Below are 23424 nucleotides of genomic sequence, written 5' to 3'. Positions count from 1 at the left end.
TGAAAGGAGATTACCTTGACTATTAAACAAAGTAAGAGACAGAGACAATGCCTTTCACCAAATTCTAATTGAATGAGTGTTTCCTTATTTTGAAATATACAGTGCAGAGCTATATTTTATTGTAGGATTCTACTTTGGGCATAGATTCATCCCACAGCAACCGATGAATATTAATTCTTTTAAAAGTGAGCATGTTGTCCATACTATGTTATTTTAACAAAATATTTCATGGCTCAAGTCACTACTATTGTTTAAAAACCAACCTTCCAAAATAAAAACTATAAGCAGGTTAACAGAGTTTATCTGTATTTCCCTAGTAATACCTTACAAGACATGAACATCCATGCTTGCTATGCTAAGTTGCTTCAGATGTGTCCAACTCTTTGCGACCCTATGGACTGTACCCCCTTGTTCATGGTTCTTCTGTCCATGGGATTCTCTAGGCAAGAGGACTGGAGTGTGTTGTCATTCTCTCTTCCAGGGATCTTCCCAACCGAGAGATAGAATCAGTGATGAACATTCAAGGGTCCCGCGAAGAGAGTTCTGATTATCAAATATATTTGGCAACTGTGACCTATGGCCTTCCCTTTTGTACAATTCCTTTTACAAATTGGCTTTAAGAAGTTTCACTATTGGGGGAAAATATGTGATTCTGTTTAACACAGTACTTTTGACACTTATTTAGAAGTGCTAGCTTTAATGAATGAAGTTCCTTTATAATTTTGTAATATGTAGTCAACTGCTTTCGAAATTTTTCGGATGACTCCAAAAAGGGATCGTCGTCTCTGAATCAAGTTTTCCACAAAGAGCCACTGTATTCTAGAGGAGTCCAGGATGCTGGCAAAGCATACTGACTTCAGGAAAGCCAAGAGAGGCGATGGAGAGAACAGACTCAAATGAGATGCTTGATGTTAGACTCGGTGATCTTGGCTTGCGTTTTACACTTAGGAGTTCGGTCAAGGATTAACACAGGCCCAGCAAGCAGAGAGCACAGGCTGGAAAGCATACGGGCTTGGGCTCCAGATCCACTACATGCTCTCTAGGGGCCTCAGGCAACTTACTTATTTAACCCTCTGAGCTTCATTCCTTCCGAAGAGCCTTAAGAAGTGTACCTACCTCAGAGGCTGGCTGTATAAAGGAACTGAGACAACAAGGGAGACGAGACCAGCACAACAGAAACTGAAATAATTGTATGTTCCTTTTTCTTCTGGAATGACACTCACTTTCAGGCAGTTTACCTGGTTCACAGTGGGTTTCAAAGGTCCCAGTTGTCTGCTGTCAAAAGACATTCTTACATTTCTATCTAAAGACAGCATCTATTGTTCTGTGATAGTTTACTCAGCAAAAATTTGAACCATGTTGTGTCTGATAGAGTTTGTAAACGTTTGTAATCTGATGACTGCTCATTAACTAGTTGGCCACATTCCCTCTCAAGTCTCACACAGAGTAACACTGAGCCAGCAAGAGTCTGTGCTGTGCCCTCAGTTACTTGGAGAACCATCCCTTCCTTGAGGATCCCCTTGCCAAAGTTAGTTACAAGAGAGTGGCAAGGTCTGATGCTTGGGAACCTTGTTGCATGGAACTGATGAAGGCTATGATGATACTGGCATCTAGTGAGTGTGAGAGAGGCTACAGGCTGGAGCAGTATTTCTAAAGGCATCCTTCTCAAAATGTTTATACATATTAAGCAAAACTCCAAAGAGTTCCATACTAAAATAAGTTTAAGAAATGTTTAAATAGGTCTCGCTATTGTAGCACTTCTAAGAGTGTTTATAAGGTACCGGGAATCTCCAAGAAGAAGCCAGTATGCAGGCTTTGGCAATGTTATCTCTAAGAGACATTCGCTCTTTGGCACACAATCAGGGTTGAGTTACAGACCTTAGAAGCAAACAGTGATTTTATTGTACTGATGATCTCCGCACTGATGAGTAACTGGCTTCAGAACATCAGGACTCTACTTCATTCTAAAGTTACTCTAAGACTAATGACAGATTTGTAAGTTCCATCTTGGTGACAAACACTGTTGACATAAATCAATCTAATGTGTCATTCAGGGAATTTAAGACCTGATGCTGTGGCCACGAGAATAAAAGAAGACATGGAGCTGACCAAAGCTGGGACTCTGATTGGAAACCATATTTACAAAAAGAATTGTCGAAATAGATGTGAAGAACTCAGGACCATACAAGACCCTAAAAGCATCATATATATATATACATATACATATATATATATATATATATATAAAGAAGAGCCCAGAAGATTTAAGGAATGAGCCACGTCAAAATGAAGCTTCAAGAACAACACATTCTTCCCTTTAGTTGGTGTCTCTAACAAGTTAATCCTGAATGACTAAGGTGTTTAGTTCCTGAACTCAGGAGAACTATAGAGTTATCACACATAATTGTTATGTATAAGATGGTTTGACAGGGTTGTTTTTTTTTTTCTTCTAAGATCCAAATCTTCCTCATGGAAACCTTCTATTTCAAAATTGACTTTTGCTTTTTTTTTTTTTTTCCTGTGATGGACAGCTCCTGCCTTCTCTGAACTCGAATTAACCCAAGAACCAAATCCACACCATCCAGCTTTAAATAATTCCATGTATATGTACTTCTCTCCCCACAGCGAAAGTTCCTTTAAAGGAAGGAACCTGTATCTTATAGATTTTTGCACACTTTTTAAAATTGAAGAACAGCTGATTTACAATGTCTCAGGTATACAACAAAATGATTCAGTTGCATATACATCTATTCTTTTTCAAAATTTTTCCATTCTAAGTTATTATTTGGTATTGAATATACTTCCCCAAGCTATACAGTAAGTCCTTGTTGCTTATATATTTTATGTATTCAGGTCAGTTGCTCAGTCATACCCGACTCTTTGTGACCCTATGGACTGTAACACGCCAGGCTTCCCTGTCCATCACCAACTCCCGAAGCTTGCTCAAAATCATGTCCATGGAGTTGGTGATGCCATCCAACCATCTCATCCTCTGTCATCCCCTTCTCTTCCTGCCTTCAATCTTTCCCAGCATCAGGGTCTGTTCCAAGACCTTTTCATGTATGGTAGCTTGTATCTCTTAATTTAACCACAACTTTTTTTTATGTATAGTAGCTTGTATCTCTTAATCCCATGCTCCTAATATATCCCTTCCCCCTTTCTTCTTTGGTAACCATAAATTTGTTTTCTACGTTTGTGAGTCTATTTCTGTTTCATAATAAACTCATTTGCATCATTTTTTTAGATTTCACATGTAAGTGATATCAGGCTTCCCTGGTGACTCAGTGGTAAAGAATCCACCTACCAAGCGGGAGACTCAGGCTTGATCCGGGGTTAGGAAGATCCCTCGGAGAAGGAAATGGCAACCCACTCCAGTATTCTTGCCTGGGAAATCCTATGGACTGAGGAGCCTGGCGAGCTACATTCCATGGGGTCACAAAAGACTTGGACACAACTGAGTGATTAAACAATATGTATGGATGTGAGAGTTGGACTGTGAAGAAGGCTGAGCGCTGAAGAATTGATGCTTTTGAAGTGTGGTGTTGGAGAAGACTCTTGAGAGTCCCTTGGACTGCAAGGAGATCCAACCAGTCCGTTCTGAAGGAGATCAGCCCTGGGATTTCTTTGGAAGGAATGATGCTAAAGCTGAAACTCCAGTACTTTTGGCCACCTCATGCGAAGAGTTGACTCATTGGAAAAGACTCTGATGCTGGGAGGGATTGGGGGCAGGAGGAGAAGGGGACGACAGAGGATGAGATGGCTGGATGGCATCACAGACTCGATGGACGCGAGTCTGAGTGAACTCCGGGAGTTGGTGATGGACAGGGAGGCCTGGCGTGCTGCGATTCATGGGGTTGCAAAGAGTTGGACACGACTGAGCGACTGAACTATGTGCTGAATGTTAACTGTTTTCAAACTGAGAATGACTTGGACCCACTTTGCTTATGCAAACTCGAAAATGTCCAAAGTTTAATAATGAACAAAGATACTCCACGTGGGAAATAACATTGACCAAGGTCTAACACTGTGCTCTGTTGTTCAGTTGCTGAGTTGTGTCCAGCTCTTTGCAACCGCATAGACTGTAGCCCACCAGCCTCCTCTGTTCATGGAGTTTCCCAGGCAAATTTCCCTGGAGTCGGTTGCCATTTCCTTCTCCAGGGGATCTTCCCCACCCAGGAATCAAACCCATGTCGCCTGCTTGGCAGGCGATTCTTTACCACTGAGCCACCTGGGAAGCCCAACACTGCACTCTACTCCTCTCCTGTCACCTGTACCTAAGGTTTTTCTCTCATTCCCTGCTGCCGCCCTCACTCCAATCTTAGGGACTCAGCACTCCACCTGGACAACTTTGGCTTAAATATAGATACAAACGCCTTCTGCCTTAGATTCCTAAATACCAAAGACCTATGAGAAAAGACAAAGGCCAACAGCCACACAGGCACAGCTGCTCCTCCCCACTACGTTCTCCCCAGTTGTGTGGTTGCACACACTACATACTGTCTGCCTGAGTGCTTTTCCTTCCTTTTCTACTGTGTAACCCTCTACTCATTCGTTTACTCATAACATCAGTTTTACCTCTTTTGTGCAGCTTTTCTTGATCCCTTCTCATCCCCACAGAGTTGATGACTCTCTTTGTGCCTTTTTAATACTATGGATTAACTACCATTACTGCATCTTCAATACAGGATTACCTCTATTTACTTTTTTTAATTTTTTTTTCACTTTTTACTTTATTTTACTTTATAATACTGTATTGGTTTTGCCATACATTGCCTCTATTTACTTTTATGTCTGCCTCCTCTATCAAAAGCAAAGCTGAAAGCTGGGGATGCGTCTTATCCGTTTTATATCCCAGGCTCTACTATTATGTCATTATCTTCCATTATTCCATTTATGGAATATTTGCTCCATAAATATTTATTATTGATCCATGGAATCAGCAACACCTCAAGGAAAGAGGGGTGCACAGAATCTATGGGATCCTGGGTGCATGGAACTGACATCCTAGGTGGGGGGAGATAAATTAACCTATAGATAGATGGTTCTAGATCCAGACAAGTGTGCAGGAGATGGAACATACTTTGGATTGGGTGGTCAGTGAAATTTACTGAATCTTACTACCATGTTGAAAAATTGATGTTTTTGAACTGTGGTGTTGGAGAAGACTCTTGAGAGTCCCTTGGACAGCAAGGAGATCAAACCAGTCAACCCTAAATGAAATCAACCCTGAATATTCATTGGAAGGACTGAGGCTGAAGCTCTAATACTCTGGCCACCAGATGCAAAGAGCTAACTACCGGAAAAGACCCTGATGCTGGAAAAGATTGAGGGCAGGAGGAGAAGGGGATGACAGAGGTGAGATGGTTGGATAGCATGACTGATTCAATAAATATGAGTCTGAGCAAACTCCAGGAGATAGTGAAGGACAGGGAAGCCTGCCATGCTGCAGTTCATGGGGTCACAAAGAGTCTGACAGGGCTTAGCAACTGAACAACAAGATTTACTGAGGAGGTGACATCTGAGCTGAGACCTCAGTGAAAAGAAAGGAAACAGCCATATGAAGACCTAGGAGGACAGCGCTCCAGGTAGAACGAATAGCATGCTTGTTGAATGAAAACCTCCCGAGGATTAAAGAAGCATAAAAACACTGACTCACAAAGTCAAGGTTTCTGTTTCTAAAGTAGGTCATGTGAGTCCAGGACTCAAGGTCCTCAATGTCATCCTAGCTCCTGAAGCTGGCACACCTTTGCCAGCCCTCTGCCTTGGACCCTCCCTCGCTGACTCTCCCCTTGCCTCCCACATGAAGGGCACCATCTTAACAACTTTTCACTTCCAGACATCACAACCCTCATTGTGCTTTCACACTGGTGTTCTACAACCTGGGATACATGAACACACTTTTAGTATCATATGTACAATTTTCATAGATGCCAGCTTTTCAGGTTAAAGGATCTACAGTTTTCTCAAAATAATCTTTAGTCTCCAAGAAGGATAGAATGAGCTTGTCTAGAGCAAGCATGAGAGATGGTCTCGTATCTCAAGGAAGACCTCGTCATCCTATATGTAAGGGTCTGCTATTCAAAACACAAAACAATGCAGCAACCCCAGAGAAGCTGCATAATCAGCACAACACATGGAACTGGAGTATAAGGCAAGTCAAAATAGATTGACCAGGAAGACTGAGCCTGTTGAGCGGCTTCAAATAATGATACTTCACTGAGAGCAGACATGGGAGGCTCTGACCTTAGATGCAGAGGATTCAAGGTGATGAAGTCCTTGCTCTCAAGGAGCAAGGTCCACATCAGAGGCAGAAATAAGGCCAATGATATGAGGATTAAGGGACTGAGGGCAGGAGGGACTGTGTAAACAGAACTTGGAAACAAAGAGTCTGAGAAGTCTTTGGAAGAAATGATATTTAAAGAAGTATTTCATCAGATCTGGTAGATAGAGGTAGGTGGTGAGGGGAGAATGAATTTTAGACAGGGGAAATGGTACAAAAACCATAATGACTCCAAATTAGGAAATAATCCTTTGTTCCATGAAGAGAGTGAGGCTGGATCGGGAAACTGAGAGGGAGGCCATGGTGCAGTCCCACCTGGTCATTAGTATCCCTGACTTCCAAGTAAACATGAGTCAACATGGGGTTAACTGCAGGTGGCTGGAAAAGGTAAAAGATCAGCAGAGTAATGGGCAAAACTGATAAAACAGAAGAAAACAGATATCTACGTCTGATATAGCCTGAAAATGAGTACAGAGAAGAGGTTGTATGCATTCTTTACTTTTTTTTTTTTCTTCTCAGAGATTGGAGAAAAAATAAGTCCAGATGTTTGGAATAGCTTGACATATGGTAATGATAAGATATAACAGGTATTATATCCTTAGAGCCAAAGAAATAAATGCATTGGATGAGTTTCAGTGAAATGATCTTCCTCGATTCTAAATTGCCCTATTTGTTGGAACTTTGAAAAGAGCCAGAATCCCCTCAAGGCCTTTCTAGGACAAATGAGATCCCTGGGGTATGCTCAGATTGCATATCTACTATGAAAGTCTATATAAATTCACTGCAGAAACAAAAGTCTTCCCAAAACTGTTTATGTCTTGTTATGTCACCTAATTCTGAGATCACCAACTGCTTATCAGTCTCATGGCTACAGAATCCTCATCTTGAATGAGGATAAGGAAAAGTTAATGAAATGTGGAGGGCAGAGAAGGCAGCTGAAATTTTATCAGTGATTTTAAGTGCAGCAAAAGTTTTGATTTCTAATTCTTTCTCACAAGCATCTTTCCTCTTTCCCATTTTCCACATGGTTCTTCCTCCATATTTTCATCCCAGGACTTAAGAACACACCTTCTTGAGCTCTGATATAGAAACACTAGAAAATGATCTGCTGAGGACTAGGAATGGAGAAAAGGACACAGATTTGGTGGGATTTCAGGGAGGATTACAAAGAGATAAAAAGGCCTTGGAGGATACTGAAAGGCCTCTGATTTCTCAATCAATTAGACACACTTACCAGTGTATGAGATACTTCTGCTAAGTTGTGCTGGTTCTGAAAGTGAGCCATGCTCATTAAAGCAAGGCAGCTTTCTCCAGGCTCAGAAGTGATTGACCTTGACCAGAAACATGTTTTTCAGGAATGGTATACTATCTCTTGACACTGATCTCCAAAATTAAGATATTGTGAATGTGTGGCAATCAGACTGAACTTACACAGTCTCTTCTCAGGGAGAAAAGACAACAGTGTGTGGCTCTATGATAATTATGAGAGTGTTCTTTCATGATTCATCACAGACAGACAAGTTGCAAGTCACACTGTCACACTTACAATGGGGCTACTGAAAGCAGCCTGTCTGGAATGAGGCACTTCACTGGCTCCTTCTCTACTTTCTAGAGCAAAACAGCTCCCAGTAAGATGATTCGAGGAGATACTTCCTAGAGGCCGATTGTGAACTGTCCTGCAGCTGGGGGCCCTCAGTTTCGCCATATTGCTGAGGGAGCCACTGGGAGTGTCGGCAGAATCTTCATCTTCAGAGGCAGCTTCCTGATAGGATTCCAACCTCTTGGCTGAGGGAGAGAAAACCACAGTGGGTCATTCCCTGAGATGAAACACTTGCAGGGCGAATATATCAAGCATTTTCTTAAACAGCTATTTCACGTGATCTCCTCTTTTAAACTTGGCTTCCAAACTCCTTCAATACTCTGAATTAATGAACCTGCATCACTGAGAAAAGTAGCAGCAATGAGAGAAGCCACATGAGTTCCTCTCTTCACCACCTACATACTCTTCCTCTGTGGTGTCATCTGGTCCCATCTTTAAACTATCTTCTCTGTGCACAGTTTTGGCACATATCTGCATGGTTCACTCCCTTACCCCTTTCAAGTCTCCTTGAAGTCATGTCCCTTTGTCAGTGAAGACTTTTCAGATCTAACCACACTGTTCATTACATAGCCTACCTCAGAACTTACCACCATCTATACATCATAGACCTTATTTTTAATTCTTTGAATCATCCATTAGAATATAAACTCCAAAAGGGCAGAGAATTTTGCCTTTTGTTAATATGCTATTCCTAAAACCCAGGGCAGGGGTTGATACTCAAAAAATACTAGTTGAATAAATAATGGACATCTTAAATTTGGTATGGTAAATGTAGACTGCTCCTTCTAGTCCCCCGGGCTCCTGTCAAATCACTCTTTCTCATCTTTGTAAATGAAACCTAAATATCTACCTAGCTATTTATACCAAAAATCTAGGATTATCCTTGATTTCTCTTTTCTTCCTTATCCATAGTATTGAAAGCATCACCAACAGCTGCCTATTATTCATCTAAAATATATCCCAAATACCAAAACTTCTCTTCATCTCCATCACCTTAATCCAACTCACCATCATCTCCCAAATGGACCAGAACAATAGCCTCCTGACTGGTCTCCTTGCTCTATGTACTCCACTCCTGAAACAGTAGCTAGAGTGATCTTCCAAAGATAGAGCAAATCAGACTACTGCCCACACAAAACTTTCTAGTGGCTTCACAGTTCACTTTGAATAAAATCTGAATTCCGTATCTTCGCGTACATAACTCAAAATGATCTGGCCTCTGATGACCTAACTTTTCTGGCCCCTCTTCTACGCTAAATCTAGCCTCACTGGCCTTTCTTTACTTTGAAAACTGCCAAGCTCATTTCTGTCTGAGGGCCCCTATACTAGCTGCTCCATCTGACTGGAAGGCTTTTACTCCCGAATTCAAAAACCAAGTCATTCAGATCTAGGCTCTGATATCCCCCCTAGAGAGGCCTTGCTGAACCATCCCATTCAAAGTGCTTTCTATTCATTCTGTATCATAAAGTGTAAGTAAATGTTAGTCATGTCCAACTCTTTGAGACCCTATAGACTGTAGCCCGCCAGGCTCCTCTGACCATGGGATTCTTCAGGCAAAAATACTGGAGTGTCATGCCATTTCCTACTCCAGGGGACATTCCCAACCCAGGGATCAAACCCAGGTCACCTGCACTGCAGGCAGATTTTTTACCATCCACACCACTGGGGAAGCCCAATCAGCCCATTTTAATTCTCTGCAAAACAATTTTTAATATTTTTTATTTAAAAATTAACTTGTGAAGCTGTGAAAGTGCTACACTCAATATGTCAGCAAATTTGGAAAACTCAGCAGTGGCCACAGGACTGGAAAAGGTCAGTTTTCATTCCAATCTCAAAGAAAGGCAATGCCAAAGAATGCTCAAACTACTGCACAATTGCACTCATCTCACACGCTAGTGAAGTAATGCTCAAAATTCTCCAAGCCAGGCTTCAACAGTACGTGAACCGTGAACTTCCAGATGTTCAAGCTGGATTTGGTAAAGGCAGAGGAACCAGAGATCAAATTGCCAACATCTGCTGGATCATGGAAAAAGCAAGAGAGTTCCAGTAAAACATCTATTTCTGTTTTATCGACTATGCCAGAGCCTTTGGCTGTGTGGGTCCCAACAAACTGTGGAAAATTCTGAGAGACATGGGAATACCAGACCACCTGACCTGCCTCTTGAGAAATCTGTATGCAGGTAAAGAAGCAACAGTTAGAACTGGACATGGAACAACAGACTGGTTCCAAATTGGGAAAGGAGTACGTCAAAGCTGTATATTGTCACCCTGCTTATTTAACTTCTACGCAGAGTACATCATGAGAAACACTGGGCTGGAGGAAGCACAAGCTGGAATCAAGATTGCTGGGAGAAATATCAATAACCTCAGATATGCAGATGACACCACCCTTATGGCAGAAAGTGAAGAGGAACTAAAAAGCCTCTTGATGAAAGTGAAAGTGGAGAGTGAAAAAGTTGGCTGAAAGCTCAACATTCAGAAAACAAAGATCATGGCATCTAGTCCCATCACTTCATGGAAAATAGATGGGGAAACAGTGGAAACAGTGTCAGACTTTATTCTTTTGGGCTCCAAAATCACTGCAGATGGTGACTGCAGCCATGTAATTAAAAGATGCTTACTCCTTGGAAGGAATGTTATGACCAACCTAGATAGCATATTGAAAAGCAGAGACATTACTTTGCCAACAAATATCTGTCTAGTCAAGGCTATGGTTTTTCCAGTGGTCATGTATGGCTGTGAAGAGTTGGACTGTGAAGAAGGCTGAGTGCCGAAGAATTGATGCTTTTGAACTGTGGTGTTGGAGAAGACTCTTGAAAGTCCCTTGGACTGCAAGGAGATCCAACCAGTCCATTCTGAAGGAGATCAGCCCTGGGATTGCTTTGGAAGGAATGATGCTAAAGCTGAAACTCCAGTACTTTGGCCACCTCATGCGAAGAGTTGACTCACTGGAAAAGACTCTGATGCTGTGAGGGATTGGGGGCAGGAGGAGAGGGGACGACAGAGGATGAGATGGCTGGATGGCATCACCAACTCGATGGATGTGAGTTTGAGTGAACTCCGGAGTTGGGATGGACAGGGAGGCCTGGCGTGCTGCAATTCATGGGGTCGCAAAGAGTCGGACACGACTGAGCGACTGAACTGAACTGAATTTTCTCCAACAGAAGTTCTATGACATGAGCGGCCTTGTGTGTCTTGTTTATCATTATGTCCAGTGTCTGGAATGGAGAGTAGACAATCAAAAACTACAGGCTTGTTTGGATTGCTAGTTATCTGTATTCATGCCAATTCTAGCTACTGAATAGGTATGGCTTTCAGAAAGTTAATTTATAAAATAAAGAGAATCTGCATATTCTATTTATTTTAATAGCTTCTCTCTCTGTTTTTTAAGGACAATGAGAGACTAAGAGGCAACATGGCGATTCTGTGCTCTAGGACTAAGTCTTTCAAAGAGTAAGTGGTTTCCAGCAAATCACTTGCCTTTCTAGGCCTCTGTTTTCTTACTGGAAAAATGAACGATTTGGACTCAATGACTTTAAGATCCTTTCCAATTCTGCAGTTCTGTAAGTTTATTATATTCTCTGCCTAAAAAAATACAAACTATCTCCCTATATGTCTTTTGTACTTCAAAAACAGATATATTTATTGCATCCCAAATACTCTGAGGTTCTCCATTCTTACCCGTGCCTTTGCTCAAGATAGCCATTCTCTTTTCTACTTACCTTAGTCCTAGTTCCTCACTGAAGACCTCTGCTTCATCCCACTCTCTGGTACCACTTTATAGCTTAGATGCACTGCTAAATGTTACTATGTGCCAGTTATTTGTCTTACTTAATCACTGTAACAACCTTCTGAGGTAGATATTATCAATATCTTCATTTTATAAATGAATAAATAAAAATTAAGTAAGTTTCCCCATCTCACGAGAGTGATACAGATCAGTTTTATATCCAGTTCTATTAAACTCCACAGCCAGTGCTGTGAGTCTTCATGCTATACTGTTACTAAATATAGCCCCAAAATTAAAATGGTCAATATTCCCTGCTTGATTTCAATGAGTCCATGTTTTGTAGTTTAAACATTATATGAATAATGAATAAGGGTATGAATAGACATATGAATAACATCCCTAGCATCAAGGGAAAATCCACTGTAGGAGAGAGCATTAGCACTTACTGAATACCTCCTTTTCATCAAGCATCTTGCTAGGTCCTTTATTTTTTAAATTTTTTATTGTTTTATTTTCCCTTCCTTTTTTTCAAACTTCCCCTAGCTTTCTTTGCTGATCCTTGGCCACCTTGCCAGGACCACTGCCTGTGACTGTACATGCTGCGCTAAGTCCTTTATATAAACAACTACATATAGCTGTATATATATATTTTTTATCTTTAAAATAATGTTATTGGCTAGAAATTATCACTGTTCCACTCTGCAGCTAAGGAGAGTAAGACAGTAAACAGTTCAGAGTGGGTAGAGCTGGGATCTGAATTTGAGTTTTCATGACTCCAAAGTCAGACAAGTACCTGCTATATGTCCTTAGCAGTTACTTATAGGGCCTCCCAGGTGGCACGAGTGGTAAAGAACCCACCTGCCAATGCAGGAGACATAAGAGAGGTGGGTTTCGATCCCTGGGTTGGGAAGATCCCCTGGAGGAGGTCGTGGCAACCCACTCCAGTAACCTCGCCTGGAGAATCACATGGACAGAGGAGTCTGGCAGGCTACAGTCCATAGGGCTGCAAGGAGTCAGACACGACTTAAATGACTTAGCACAGCACAGCACACAGTTACTTGTATACAAGAGGTTAGCTCAGTGATTCTGAATGAGGGTCAAATTTATCTCCTAGCAAACATTTGGCAATGCCTATTCACAATTTGGCAATTACATCTTGGGAGGAGTGCTATGCCATGCAGTGGGCAAAGGCCAAGAATGCTTCTAAATATCTTAAACAACTCCCCATTAACACAAAGTCATCCAGCCCAAAACGTCAACAGTGCTAGGTTGATAAATGCTTGAGTAGATAAAAAAATTTACATACTGATAATGTGATACCATTTTAAAATAATTAAAATACTATACAACATATATAAACACGAAGGTTATACTTTGGGAATTTCTCATAATCATCATTAGGGGAAGTATTCATCAAGGAACTGTGGAATTAGTATAGAGCCAGATAGCTGAGCTGTTCCTGTAGGATGAACTTGCTCAATAGGGACTGATAAAACTATAAAGACATGGAGTAACTCAATCTTTAATAATTTGTGGGAAGCTATGAGAAATAAATCGGAGAAGGCAATGGCAACTCACTCCACTACTCTTGCCTGGAAAATTCCATGGACAGAGAAGCCTGGTAGGCTTCAGTCCATGGGGTTGCAAAGAGTCAGACACGACTGAGTGACTTCACTTTCACTTTTCAGTTTTGTGCATTGGAGAAGGAAATGGCAACCCACTCCAGTGTTCTTGCCTGGAGAATCTCAGGGACGGCAGAGCCTGGTGGGCTGCTGTCTATGGGGTCACGCAGACTTGGACACAACTGAAGCAACTTAGCAGCAGTAGCAGCAGCATGAGAAATAAATAGACAAGTTACAATGTGATTCAGAAAACAAAGCTACTAAAAGCCATACTTTTAGACTCTGAAATTTTTTTTTAAAAATTGAGCATGAGAAGCAAAGGTTTATTATTGTACTGATAAACAAAATCTATCCAAAGGACCACCAAGACTTTTATTATGTCTCCTAAAGTAGACTAGAAAAGTTCCAATCAACCTCACAGTGGCAAGAGAATTCTTACCTTCCAGCTCATAAAAGAAAATATACAAAGTCTGTAATGTTTCCTTTGTCTCAAGGTAGGTACTATGTTAGATGCTACATTAACTACTTTATTTCTCTCTTATTTAATCCTAATCTCTTTTCTCTTCCAATGCTCCTGTTCAAACATCCAGTAACCTGTTCACGGCCTATTATTTACATTTATGTGGTATCTGGAAGAAGTGAGCATTAGCCTATGGAACAAAACATTTATCACACTTTTCAACGTGCTCTCCAAAGGGCCAAACACAAGGATGAAAAGCATAGGACACTCAGATAAACTTCTTTCAACTATATCATCCCCATATCCTCCATTGAACATTTTGCTATGAACTAATTACACAAACATTTCCAGCATTCCAACTTTCACCTGCTCGTAAACAGCACACCCAGTTGAGTTTCTTTCAACTGTATCATCCTCACAACCTTGACACAAAGCCTTTTATTCTAATTCCTCATATTTCCAGCATTCCAAGAATTTCTAGGCCAGTTCTTCAAAGCCCCAAACCTTGACCAGTGCAAATCCACCTCCAAAACTGACTGCTTGAAAATCAAAACAATATAGAAAGGCACCACTGAATTTAAACCTATGACACTTAAAAAGGTATTTTTATGTTTCCAGGTGTCCCTCCCACGTTGGACCATGAGCTTCTCAACAGACAAGTCTATCTCTTATTTTGACACGACAACAATGTGCTCGGTCGCTCAGTCGTATCTGGCTCTTTGTGACCCTATGGACTACATCCCACCAGGCTCCTCTGTCCATGGAATTTTCCAGGCAAGAATACTGGAATGGGTTGCCATTTCTTCATCCAGGTATGACAAAAATACTAGCAACTAATATTTATAAAGAATTTATTCTGTGTTATGCTCTACGTGCCTTTTAAAAAATATATTTACTTATTTGGCTGTGCTAGGTCTTAGTTGCAGCACACGGGATCTTTCAGTTTCAGCATGTGGGATCTAGCTCCCCTGACCAGGGATTGAAGCTGAGTCCCTGGCATTGGGAGTACAGAGTCTTAGTTACTGGACCATCAGGGAAGTCTCCAAGTGCTTTTTCATAATTTACCTTCTCTTATCCTCTTAATCACCCCCCTGAAGTAGATACTATTAATATTACCAATCCTTTTTTTATCATAGCCCAGAGAAATTATATCACTTGCCCAGAGTCACACAGCTTGCTGGCGGTGAAGATGGGAGTCAGATTTAGGAGGCTTGATTCCAAAATCCTTGTTTTTAGAAACCACTGAAGGCTGCCACATTCTGTCAGACCTCTCCACCATGACCGGCCCGTCAACAACAGACTGGAAAAGGAGTACGTCAAGGCTGTATATTGTCACCCTGCTTATTTAACTTCTATGCAGAGTACATCATGAGAAATACTGGGCTGGAAGAAGCACAAGCTGGAATCAAGATTGCCGGGAGAAATCTCAATAACTGCAGATATGCAGATGACACCGCCCTTATGGCAGAAAGTGAAGAGGAACTAAAAAGCCTCTTGATGAAAGTGAAAGTGGAGAGTGAAAAAGTTGGCTGAAAGCTCAACATTCAGAAAGATCATGGCATCTGGTCCCATCACTTCATGGGAAATAGATGGGGAAACAGTGGAAACAGTGTCAGACTTTATTCTTTTGGGCTCCAAAATCACTGCAGATGGTGATTGCAGCCATGTAATTAAAAAATGCTTACTCCTTGGAAGGAGTTATGACCAACCTAGATAGCATATTGAAAAGCAGAGACATTACTTTGCCAACTACGGTCCGTCTAGTCAAGGCTATGGTTTTTCCAGTAGCCATGTATGGCTGTGAGAGTTGGACTGTGAAGAAAGCTGAGCGCCAAAGAATTGATGCTTTTGAACTGTGGTGTTGGAGAAGGCTCTTGAGAGTCCCTTGGACTGCAAGGAGATCCAACCAGTCCATTCTGAAGGAGATCAGCCCTGGGATTTCTTTGGAAGGAATGATGCTAAAGCTGAAACTCCAGTACTTTGGCCACCTCATGCGAACAGTTGACTCATTGGAAAAGACTCTGATGCTGGGAGGGATTGGGGGCAGGAGGAGAAGGGGACGACAGAGGATGAGGTGTCTGGATGGCATCACTGACTCGATGGATGTGAGTCTGAGTGAACTCCGGGAGCTGGTGATGGACAGGGAGGCCTGGCGTGCTGCGATTCATGGGGTCGCAAAGAGTTGGACACGACTGAGCGACTGAACTGAAAGGCTGCCACTACGTCCATCAAATTTACAAGCTTCATCATAAAGGCACTATGCGGACATACCCAAATTGAGGGGCACCCTACAAAATCCCTAAAGAGTGCCCCTCAGAATTCTTGAAGTGAAAAGTAAAGTGAAAGCGTTAGTCGCTCAGATGTGTCCGACTCTTTGCGACCCCCTGGACTGTAACCCTCAAGGCTCCTCTGTCCATGGAATTCTCTAAAGCAAGAATACTGGAGTGGGTAGTTACTCCCTTTTCCAAGGGATCTTCCTGACCCAGGGTTTGAACCAAGCTCTCCCGCATTACAGGCAGATCCAAAAAAGGAAAGGCCAAGAAACGCAAAATCTAGAGGCACCTAAATGATGACTAAGTGGTATCCTTGGACAGGGTCTGAGACAAAAAAGACCTTTGGTAAAAAGTAAGGAAGTCCCAATAAAGTCTGGATTTTAGTTATCAATGAAGTATCAATATGGGCTCATTATTTGTGACTAATGTATCTTAAGACTAATGTAAAATGTTAAGGGAAGCTAGGCAGGAGGAGCATACTGGAATGCATAATATTTTTATAACTTTCCTGTAAATCTAAAACCATTCTAAAATAAAATGTTTATTATTAACATTCTTTTTCAGAAATCTTTTAAAGGAGTTTAAAAAATTTTAATATCCATACAAGTCACCTGAGGTATTGTTAAATGAAGATTTTAACTGAAACTTTAAAGAGGGGCCCAAGACTCTGCATTTCTAAGATACACCTGGGTGTTGCCGATGCTTAGTCCATGAAACAAATTTATAAGTTGAAAGGCTTTAAATCAAGACATGGCGTCATCAAATGTATTTAGTTCAACTGCATAAGAGTAAGGGGTTATTTCCCAGCAGTAACATTTTCGATGGAAATATCTCGTAGGCAATTCTTTTGACAGAAAATCGTCCTGAAGGCTTAACTAATTTTCATTTCAGTGAAAATAAGGCCTCAGGGTTAAGTTCTGAGGAAAACTAGCCTGTATCATTCTCCCCTTCAGCACTGAGGGGGGCGGGGAAGGAAGGTATGTGTTTGTACGCATATGCTTGTTTTTAAACCATTATACAAGAGACTTGTCTCTTGAGGGCTTCCCTGATAGCTCAGTTGGTAAAGAATCCACCTGCAATGCAGGAGACCCCAGTTTGACTCCGGAGTTGGGAAGATCCCCTGGAGAAGGGATAGGCTACCCAATCCAGTAATCTTGGGCTTCCCTGTGGCTCAGCTGGGAAAGAATCCGCCTGCAATGCAGGAGACCTGGGTTCAATCCCTGGGTTGGGAAGATCCCCTGGACAAGGGAATGGCTACCCACTCCAGTATTCTGGCCTGGAGAATTCCATGGACTGTATAGTCCATGGGGTCACAAAGAGTCGGACACAACTGAGCGAATTTCACTTTCGCAGACAAGAGACTAGGAGCTCTGAATGTATATATGGTAGAAAGGTGTGGACAGGAAATGTCAACACCTCCCAGAGGTGGTGTAACACTTGTTGGTTCACAGATATCTTACCAATTACAGTTCAGTCCTGGTAGCATTTGATTCTCAGTCACTTAGCATCTTCCCTGCACAAGGGGCCACAGAAGAGAAGCACTCACTGGGCAGCAGTGTATATATTGAGGGACAGGGCAAGAGAGGGCTGGTACCAGCTCTCTTGGATGCTACAAAATTAAAATCCCAAAATACAAAAAGTAATACAGCATTTCCCACCATATATTTTGTGAAACGTGACTGCTATAACATACTTCTCCAAAATAGGAATTTATACTCAGATAATTTTGGAAAAGACTAATCTCACAAATGGACATGGGGTTTAACTCCAGTGATGTTCACTGCAGTATTGTTTACAACAGCAAATGACTGTTCATAAGCTAAACTAATGGTTGATCCGTTACCTAAATCGTGGCAATTATTACAATGTGATACAGCATAACCATTAGAAAAATAAGAAGAGAATGGAAAGGCAATCATGATGAAGTCTCAAGACTTAGAAATGGTTATAAAAGTCAAAGCACACTGTGATGTCACTTTGTTTAAAAACATATATTAATGTTTACAGGAAAAAATACTCCAAAGAAAAGCACTAAAATGTTACTAGTGGTCCAGTCAGAGTGGTATGACCTCATCAGGTACAAAGAGGTGTCAGAACATCCCTGAGGTCAGATAGATTCAAAACTAGAGGTTCTGCTACTTGCCTTGAAGAAGTGACTGCCATGCTGTGGAGAGGTCACAGGGCAAGGAATGATGGGCTGTCTCCATGAACTCAGAACAGACCCAAGGTGACAGCCAGCAAGAAAGCAAGGGCCACAGTCCTACAACCTCAAGACTCTGACAATTCCAAAACCAGGGAACTAAGAAGAGGACCCTGAGCCTCAGGTAAGATCACAGCCCCAGCCGACCCCTAGATTTCAGCCTGGTGAGAGATTCAGGGAGGACATAGCTACCTGGACCCATATTCCTGACCCACAGAAGCTATAAGACAGTATATGTTATTTGAAGCCATCAAATTTGTGGTAACTTGTTATGCAGCAATAGAAAACTAATACCGTGATAAATAACAAACCAGAGAAGTATTTGCCACATGTAGAAGAAAAGAATTCTGTCAGCATCGGTATTCAAATTATTGTTTTTCAAATAATTCAAATTATTGAACAAAGGGTCAATACAAGTGCATAAATGAAAATGGACTCTAGCCAGAGACAGCCTAGCCAGGGACATACAAGCTGAACACCAACCCTGCCTTAATGGATAAAATCCTCCTACAGACTACTAAGAATAAGAAAAACTCATTCGTAAAATAGGAAGACATGTAAAATAGATTTTGTCAAGGAAATTCAAATGGCTAAAAACATAAAAAGTTAGCATCTCATTGCTAATCATAGAAAAATTAAGACAATGAAATGCTAACTGCATCTACAAAACTCACAAATTAAAAAGAATAGCTTCATCCCATTATGGTTGGGTAGGAAAAATAGATATTATTCTTATGGGTTGTGAGAATGTAAATTAGCACAATGCTTTAGAGATAAATTTTGTGGGATCTATAAAAATTCTATATGCATACTTCTGGATCTAGCAAAACCAACTTTAGATATGTATACAGAAATGGATATTGCATGATGAATTTTATTTTGTACATTATAATTTTTCATCTTGTCTATCTTCTTGCCTTAAACTGTAAGCTACATCAGAAACTCATGTCACATGTTAGGAGCTCACAAAATATTTGTTGAATGAATAAGTGATGTTAATTGCAAGTACTATTATAACGGGCTTCCCAGATGGCACCAGTAAAGAAAGTGAAAGTTGCTCAGTTGTGTCCAGCTCTTTGTGATCCCATGGACTATATAATACAGTCCATGGAACTCTCCAGGCCAGAATACTGGAGTGGGTAGCCTTTCCTTTCTCCAGGGGATCTTCCCAACCCAGGGATCGAACCCTTCTTCTGCATTGCAGGCGGATTCGTTACCAACTGAGTGCACCTGCCTGCGAATGCAGAAGACATAAAAGACACAGTCCTTGGCTTGGGAAGCTCCCCTGGAGGAGGGCATGGCAACCCACATGAGTGTTCTTGCCTGGAGAATCCCATGGACAGAGGAGCCTGGAGGGCTACAGTCTGCGGGATCACAAAGAGTCGGACACCACTGCATAGACTTACACACACACTGCTATAATAGCAAACTAAGCTTGATCACATACAATGCGATACTATGAATTTCATGTTAACTCATGAACTGACTTAGAAAAACGCCCATGAGATATTGAGGAATAGAAAAAGCAAATTGCAAAGTAATATTATTACATAACTTATAAAAGAAATGTGCAAATATTTATTTTCACATATATAAGAATATACATAAAGAAATGGATGGTTATATATTCAAATTATTAACAGTGGTTCACCTCTAGGTTAATATGTTTTGGACACTTCTCAGAATTATCTTTATAAGAGCATATTTACTTTTGTAAATAATAAAATTAATGAAGTTCAATTCTTAAAAGAAAACTTGTAATTTATATATTTACTTCCTCTTATCTGCTCATCTTATTTCTTCTTAAAATAGGTATTCCTAGCCAGGGACCAACAGTTACCTATGGGCTGAGTGATGGGGTAAGGGAAGACTGTTGTCCCTTTGGAATTATTAAAAAAAAATTTTTTTTAAGGGATATGGTCCATAGGAAGAAGGGCATGGCAACCCACTCCAGTATTCTTGCCTGGAGAATCCCATAGACAGAGGAGCCTGGCGGGCTACAGTCCATGGGGTCACAAAGAGTTGGCCACAACTGAGTGACTAATACACACATGCTCCATAGAGTTTCATGAGATTCTCAAAAATATCTATAATGCAGTATCACTGACACCGTACCTAACCCCAAACCTTCTACAATTGCTAGCAATTTCCTTTCCTTTCAGAGAAACCATGGTCAAAAAAAAAAAAAAATGACGGAGGCAGATTCTGACTTTAACCCACTAACTCTCGACTGACTTTTGACCTACTAACTTTTAAAGAGACAACAATGAAACTCCACGAGCATCTGGAGGAATTAAGTACACAATGATTAAATATCACACTTCTGTGCCAGAATTACCGAACTGTTAAGTTGATGCAAAAAAGACAAACCTCAAGGCTGATTTTCACAGAAACTCAACACTCACCATTTTCTTCATGGCAGTAATCAAAGCCTGCCACACTACATCTTCGAAAAACCATCTTATTCTCAGTGAGGGTTCCTGTTTTATCAGAAAAGAGGTACTGAATCTGTCCAAGATCCTCAGTGATGTTCAGGGCTCGGCACTGAACGGTAGAACCCATTTTCTCATTGTAGAAATCCACATCGCTTTGAATAAAATATATCTGGCCAAGCTTCACAATTTCAATGGAAACATAGAGAGAAATGGGAATCAAGACCTAAGAAGAACCAAACAATTTAAAAACGTTAAAGGGAGAAAAGAAAGGATGAAAAGCTGGATAAGTAGCAAAGATTTTAAAATTGTATGATGAGCTCAATAGAAATTACCTGTAACAAAATGATCATGGTCCAAAACATATAGAAACCTGCCAACACTGGTGATATGATATGTCCATCTGGCTCAGGGATATTAAAAAAGGGTATGTTTTCATATCTGCTCAACCAGATTCCATGACCTTTCAAAAAATGCACAGACATCAAAAGGTTGCTATGTATATATTATGCAAATATAGAACTTTATTTCTAAAAAAAGAGAGATGACAGTATTTATTTTGGTCGAACACCAGCTGTTTGAGAAACAAATTCAAAAGACTACATGTTCTCCTGCTTCTGTCTCTCTTTACATCTCTTCCCAGGTCCCTTTATTACTGTGGCCACATGTAATCAATATTAATGCTTTTCCAATTAGAGAATGAGAGAGATGAAGATGTGAGGAAAATAATTATTGGCAAATAACTACCCCCACTTACTGGAGTCAAACTTAGATTCATAAATATCATTTTGAAAATATAATACTTTAAAATGAATATCTTGAGGGAAAGATGTCAGCAAATAATCAAATTCTACCTACCCAATGCACCAGTTAAACACATTATAACCAAAAGTAGGACACACCAGAGGACATCTGTATTTGCTCTTCTTTCTAATTTGCTGCGCTTATATCTTGGTCCGCTGTTGTTCAGCATTGCTTTGGTTTCATGGCCTACATGGGTAACACAATATTCAGAAAATGTGGAAATTAAAGCCAAGTAGCAAATATCATATTTTTAAGTCTCTCTGGCAGACAATTTAATGAAAAGTAGTTATGTAATACAGTTTGTTAAATTTAGTTTCCATTTGTGATCCATTTAGAAAAACAGAGACCAATGATTAAGATTATCAAGACAAAATTTCCTTTCTGCTGCTAGAGATTGCATTCGAATAAGTGGAAAATATTAACTTGCAGGAAAGCACAGAGGAGACGATGGTGAAAAGTCAGAAGGGTAACCAACCTGCATAGACCACAATGCCCATGACAGCCTCTGTGTTTCTAATGGTGCATCCTCTAAGTAATAAATTCTCTTTACTGAGACCCACACGCTCTCTGTTGGAATGTTCTCTATAAAAAAGACAGCATATAGATTTATTTTTAAATAGCAAAAATGGGAATGTAAAAATAAACACTATGAATTTTGAGTTTTCTTGATTAGAGTATAAAGTTAAGCAGTTCACAGGAAAAGTTCCAACTCTTGATGTACTTGATCTAGTTATTTCCCACTTTGGCTGCGAAAAAAGACACAACAGGTTTCTAACACTGTTTTCTATCATTCATTGTTTGCCAACTACTAGTACTACAAAAACTAAAAGATAATCCAAATAAGAAAACTATTTTCTATAGTAGAAACCTGTATTTGGGAGTAACTTAATAGCTGATGAAGGAAAAGTTCTTAATGAGAAGGGAAAAGTTCTTAATGGAATTAGAAAATTACTATCTTGGTCCTGGTGAAATCAAGGATTATTCTTGGGCAGTAATAGTTAATGGCTACTAAAATCATTAGGTAGAAGAAGGCTGGTGGGGAAGTTTATAATGAAAGGGTAAGGCTGACAATACCAATCTTAACATAACTACAGGACATCAAGGCCTCCAGAAGTTTAGGGACAGAAACTGCTCATCCCCCTGGGAATCTAATCAAGCTTCTATGGGGATGAATCAAACAGGAGTCTGTGGCATCAGGGGATCTGTGAATCCTTTGAAACTGTATACAATATTTCCCTGTGTGTGTCTATGTATGCACATTCATATACATTTGTCATTTTCTAGACAGTATTTCTTTCATCAGATTCTAAATGTCTGTGAAGAGTTTTCAGGAAACAAGGTCAGAAAAACATGTTAGCCATCACCCAAGGATGCAGTTGGCCAAATCTATGAAATCTGCAGGGGTAACCTCTGCAGGCAAAATGTTCTAATTAACAAGTGAGTGGCATGCGGGGTGGGGTGGGGGTGGGGGGTGGGGAGGAAGGGAGCTGGGGGAGGGGGGCAGAAGTGGTGGAGGGAATAGGCGGGGAAATTTAGAGACATACCAACTAAACACAACATGCATACCTTTGTTTTGATCCTGGTTAGACTATATTAACTATAAAAAAATTTGAGATAACTGGAGAAATTTAAACAAAGACTAGGTATTAGATACTATCAAAAAAATTGTTAATTTACTTAAATGTTATAATGATGTTATGACTATTTTTCTATAAAGTTTTTTTCTGTTGTATATTCATAGTGAAGTATTTACAGTGAAATGATGTGATGTAGGGGCATATAGGGAAGGAAGTAGGAGGATAATTTAAACAAAGTTGGCAAATTATAAAATAGCTAAAACGGTGAGGGCCTATGGTGTTCATTACACTTTTCTTCCTACTTTTACATATTTGAAATCTTCTGTAATAAACAGTTTTAAAATAATCAATGTAATCACTTGAATAACTTACTATAGTGGTAAAAACGCAGAGCAGACTCATTGGAAAATTTTTAAAAATAAGCAAAAAGGTATTTCACATATTTT

General features: G+C 40.4%; 1 protein-coding gene across 1 annotated transcript in view; it reads right to left on the bottom strand.

The window, feature by feature from the left end:
• Positions 1–23424, bottom strand: part of ATP10D (ATPase phospholipid transporting 10D (putative)) — a 124670-nt gene that overhangs the window by 39857 nt on the left and 61389 nt on the right. The window contains exons 6-10 of the mRNA XM_052642271.1: positions 21877–21983; positions 21456–21587; positions 20933–21060; positions 20571–20823; positions 7827–8065 (exon numbers count right to left, since the gene is read on the bottom strand). Of these exons, the coding sequence (XP_052498231.1) occupies positions 7827–8065; positions 20571–20823; positions 20933–21060; positions 21456–21587; positions 21877–21983 (859 nt within the window). The remainder of the gene's footprint in view (positions 1–7826; positions 8066–20570; positions 20824–20932; positions 21061–21455; positions 21588–21876; positions 21984–23424) is intronic.

The sequence above is a fragment of the Budorcas taxicolor genome, chromosome 6 (genome assembly GCF_023091745.1).
Source record: "Budorcas taxicolor isolate Tak-1 chromosome 6, Takin1.1, whole genome shotgun sequence".
Lineage (NCBI taxonomy): Eukaryota > Metazoa > Chordata > Mammalia > Artiodactyla > Bovidae > Budorcas > Budorcas taxicolor.
Note: the sequence above shows the minus strand (reverse complement) of the source record. Positions and strands in the feature narration are given on the sequence as shown.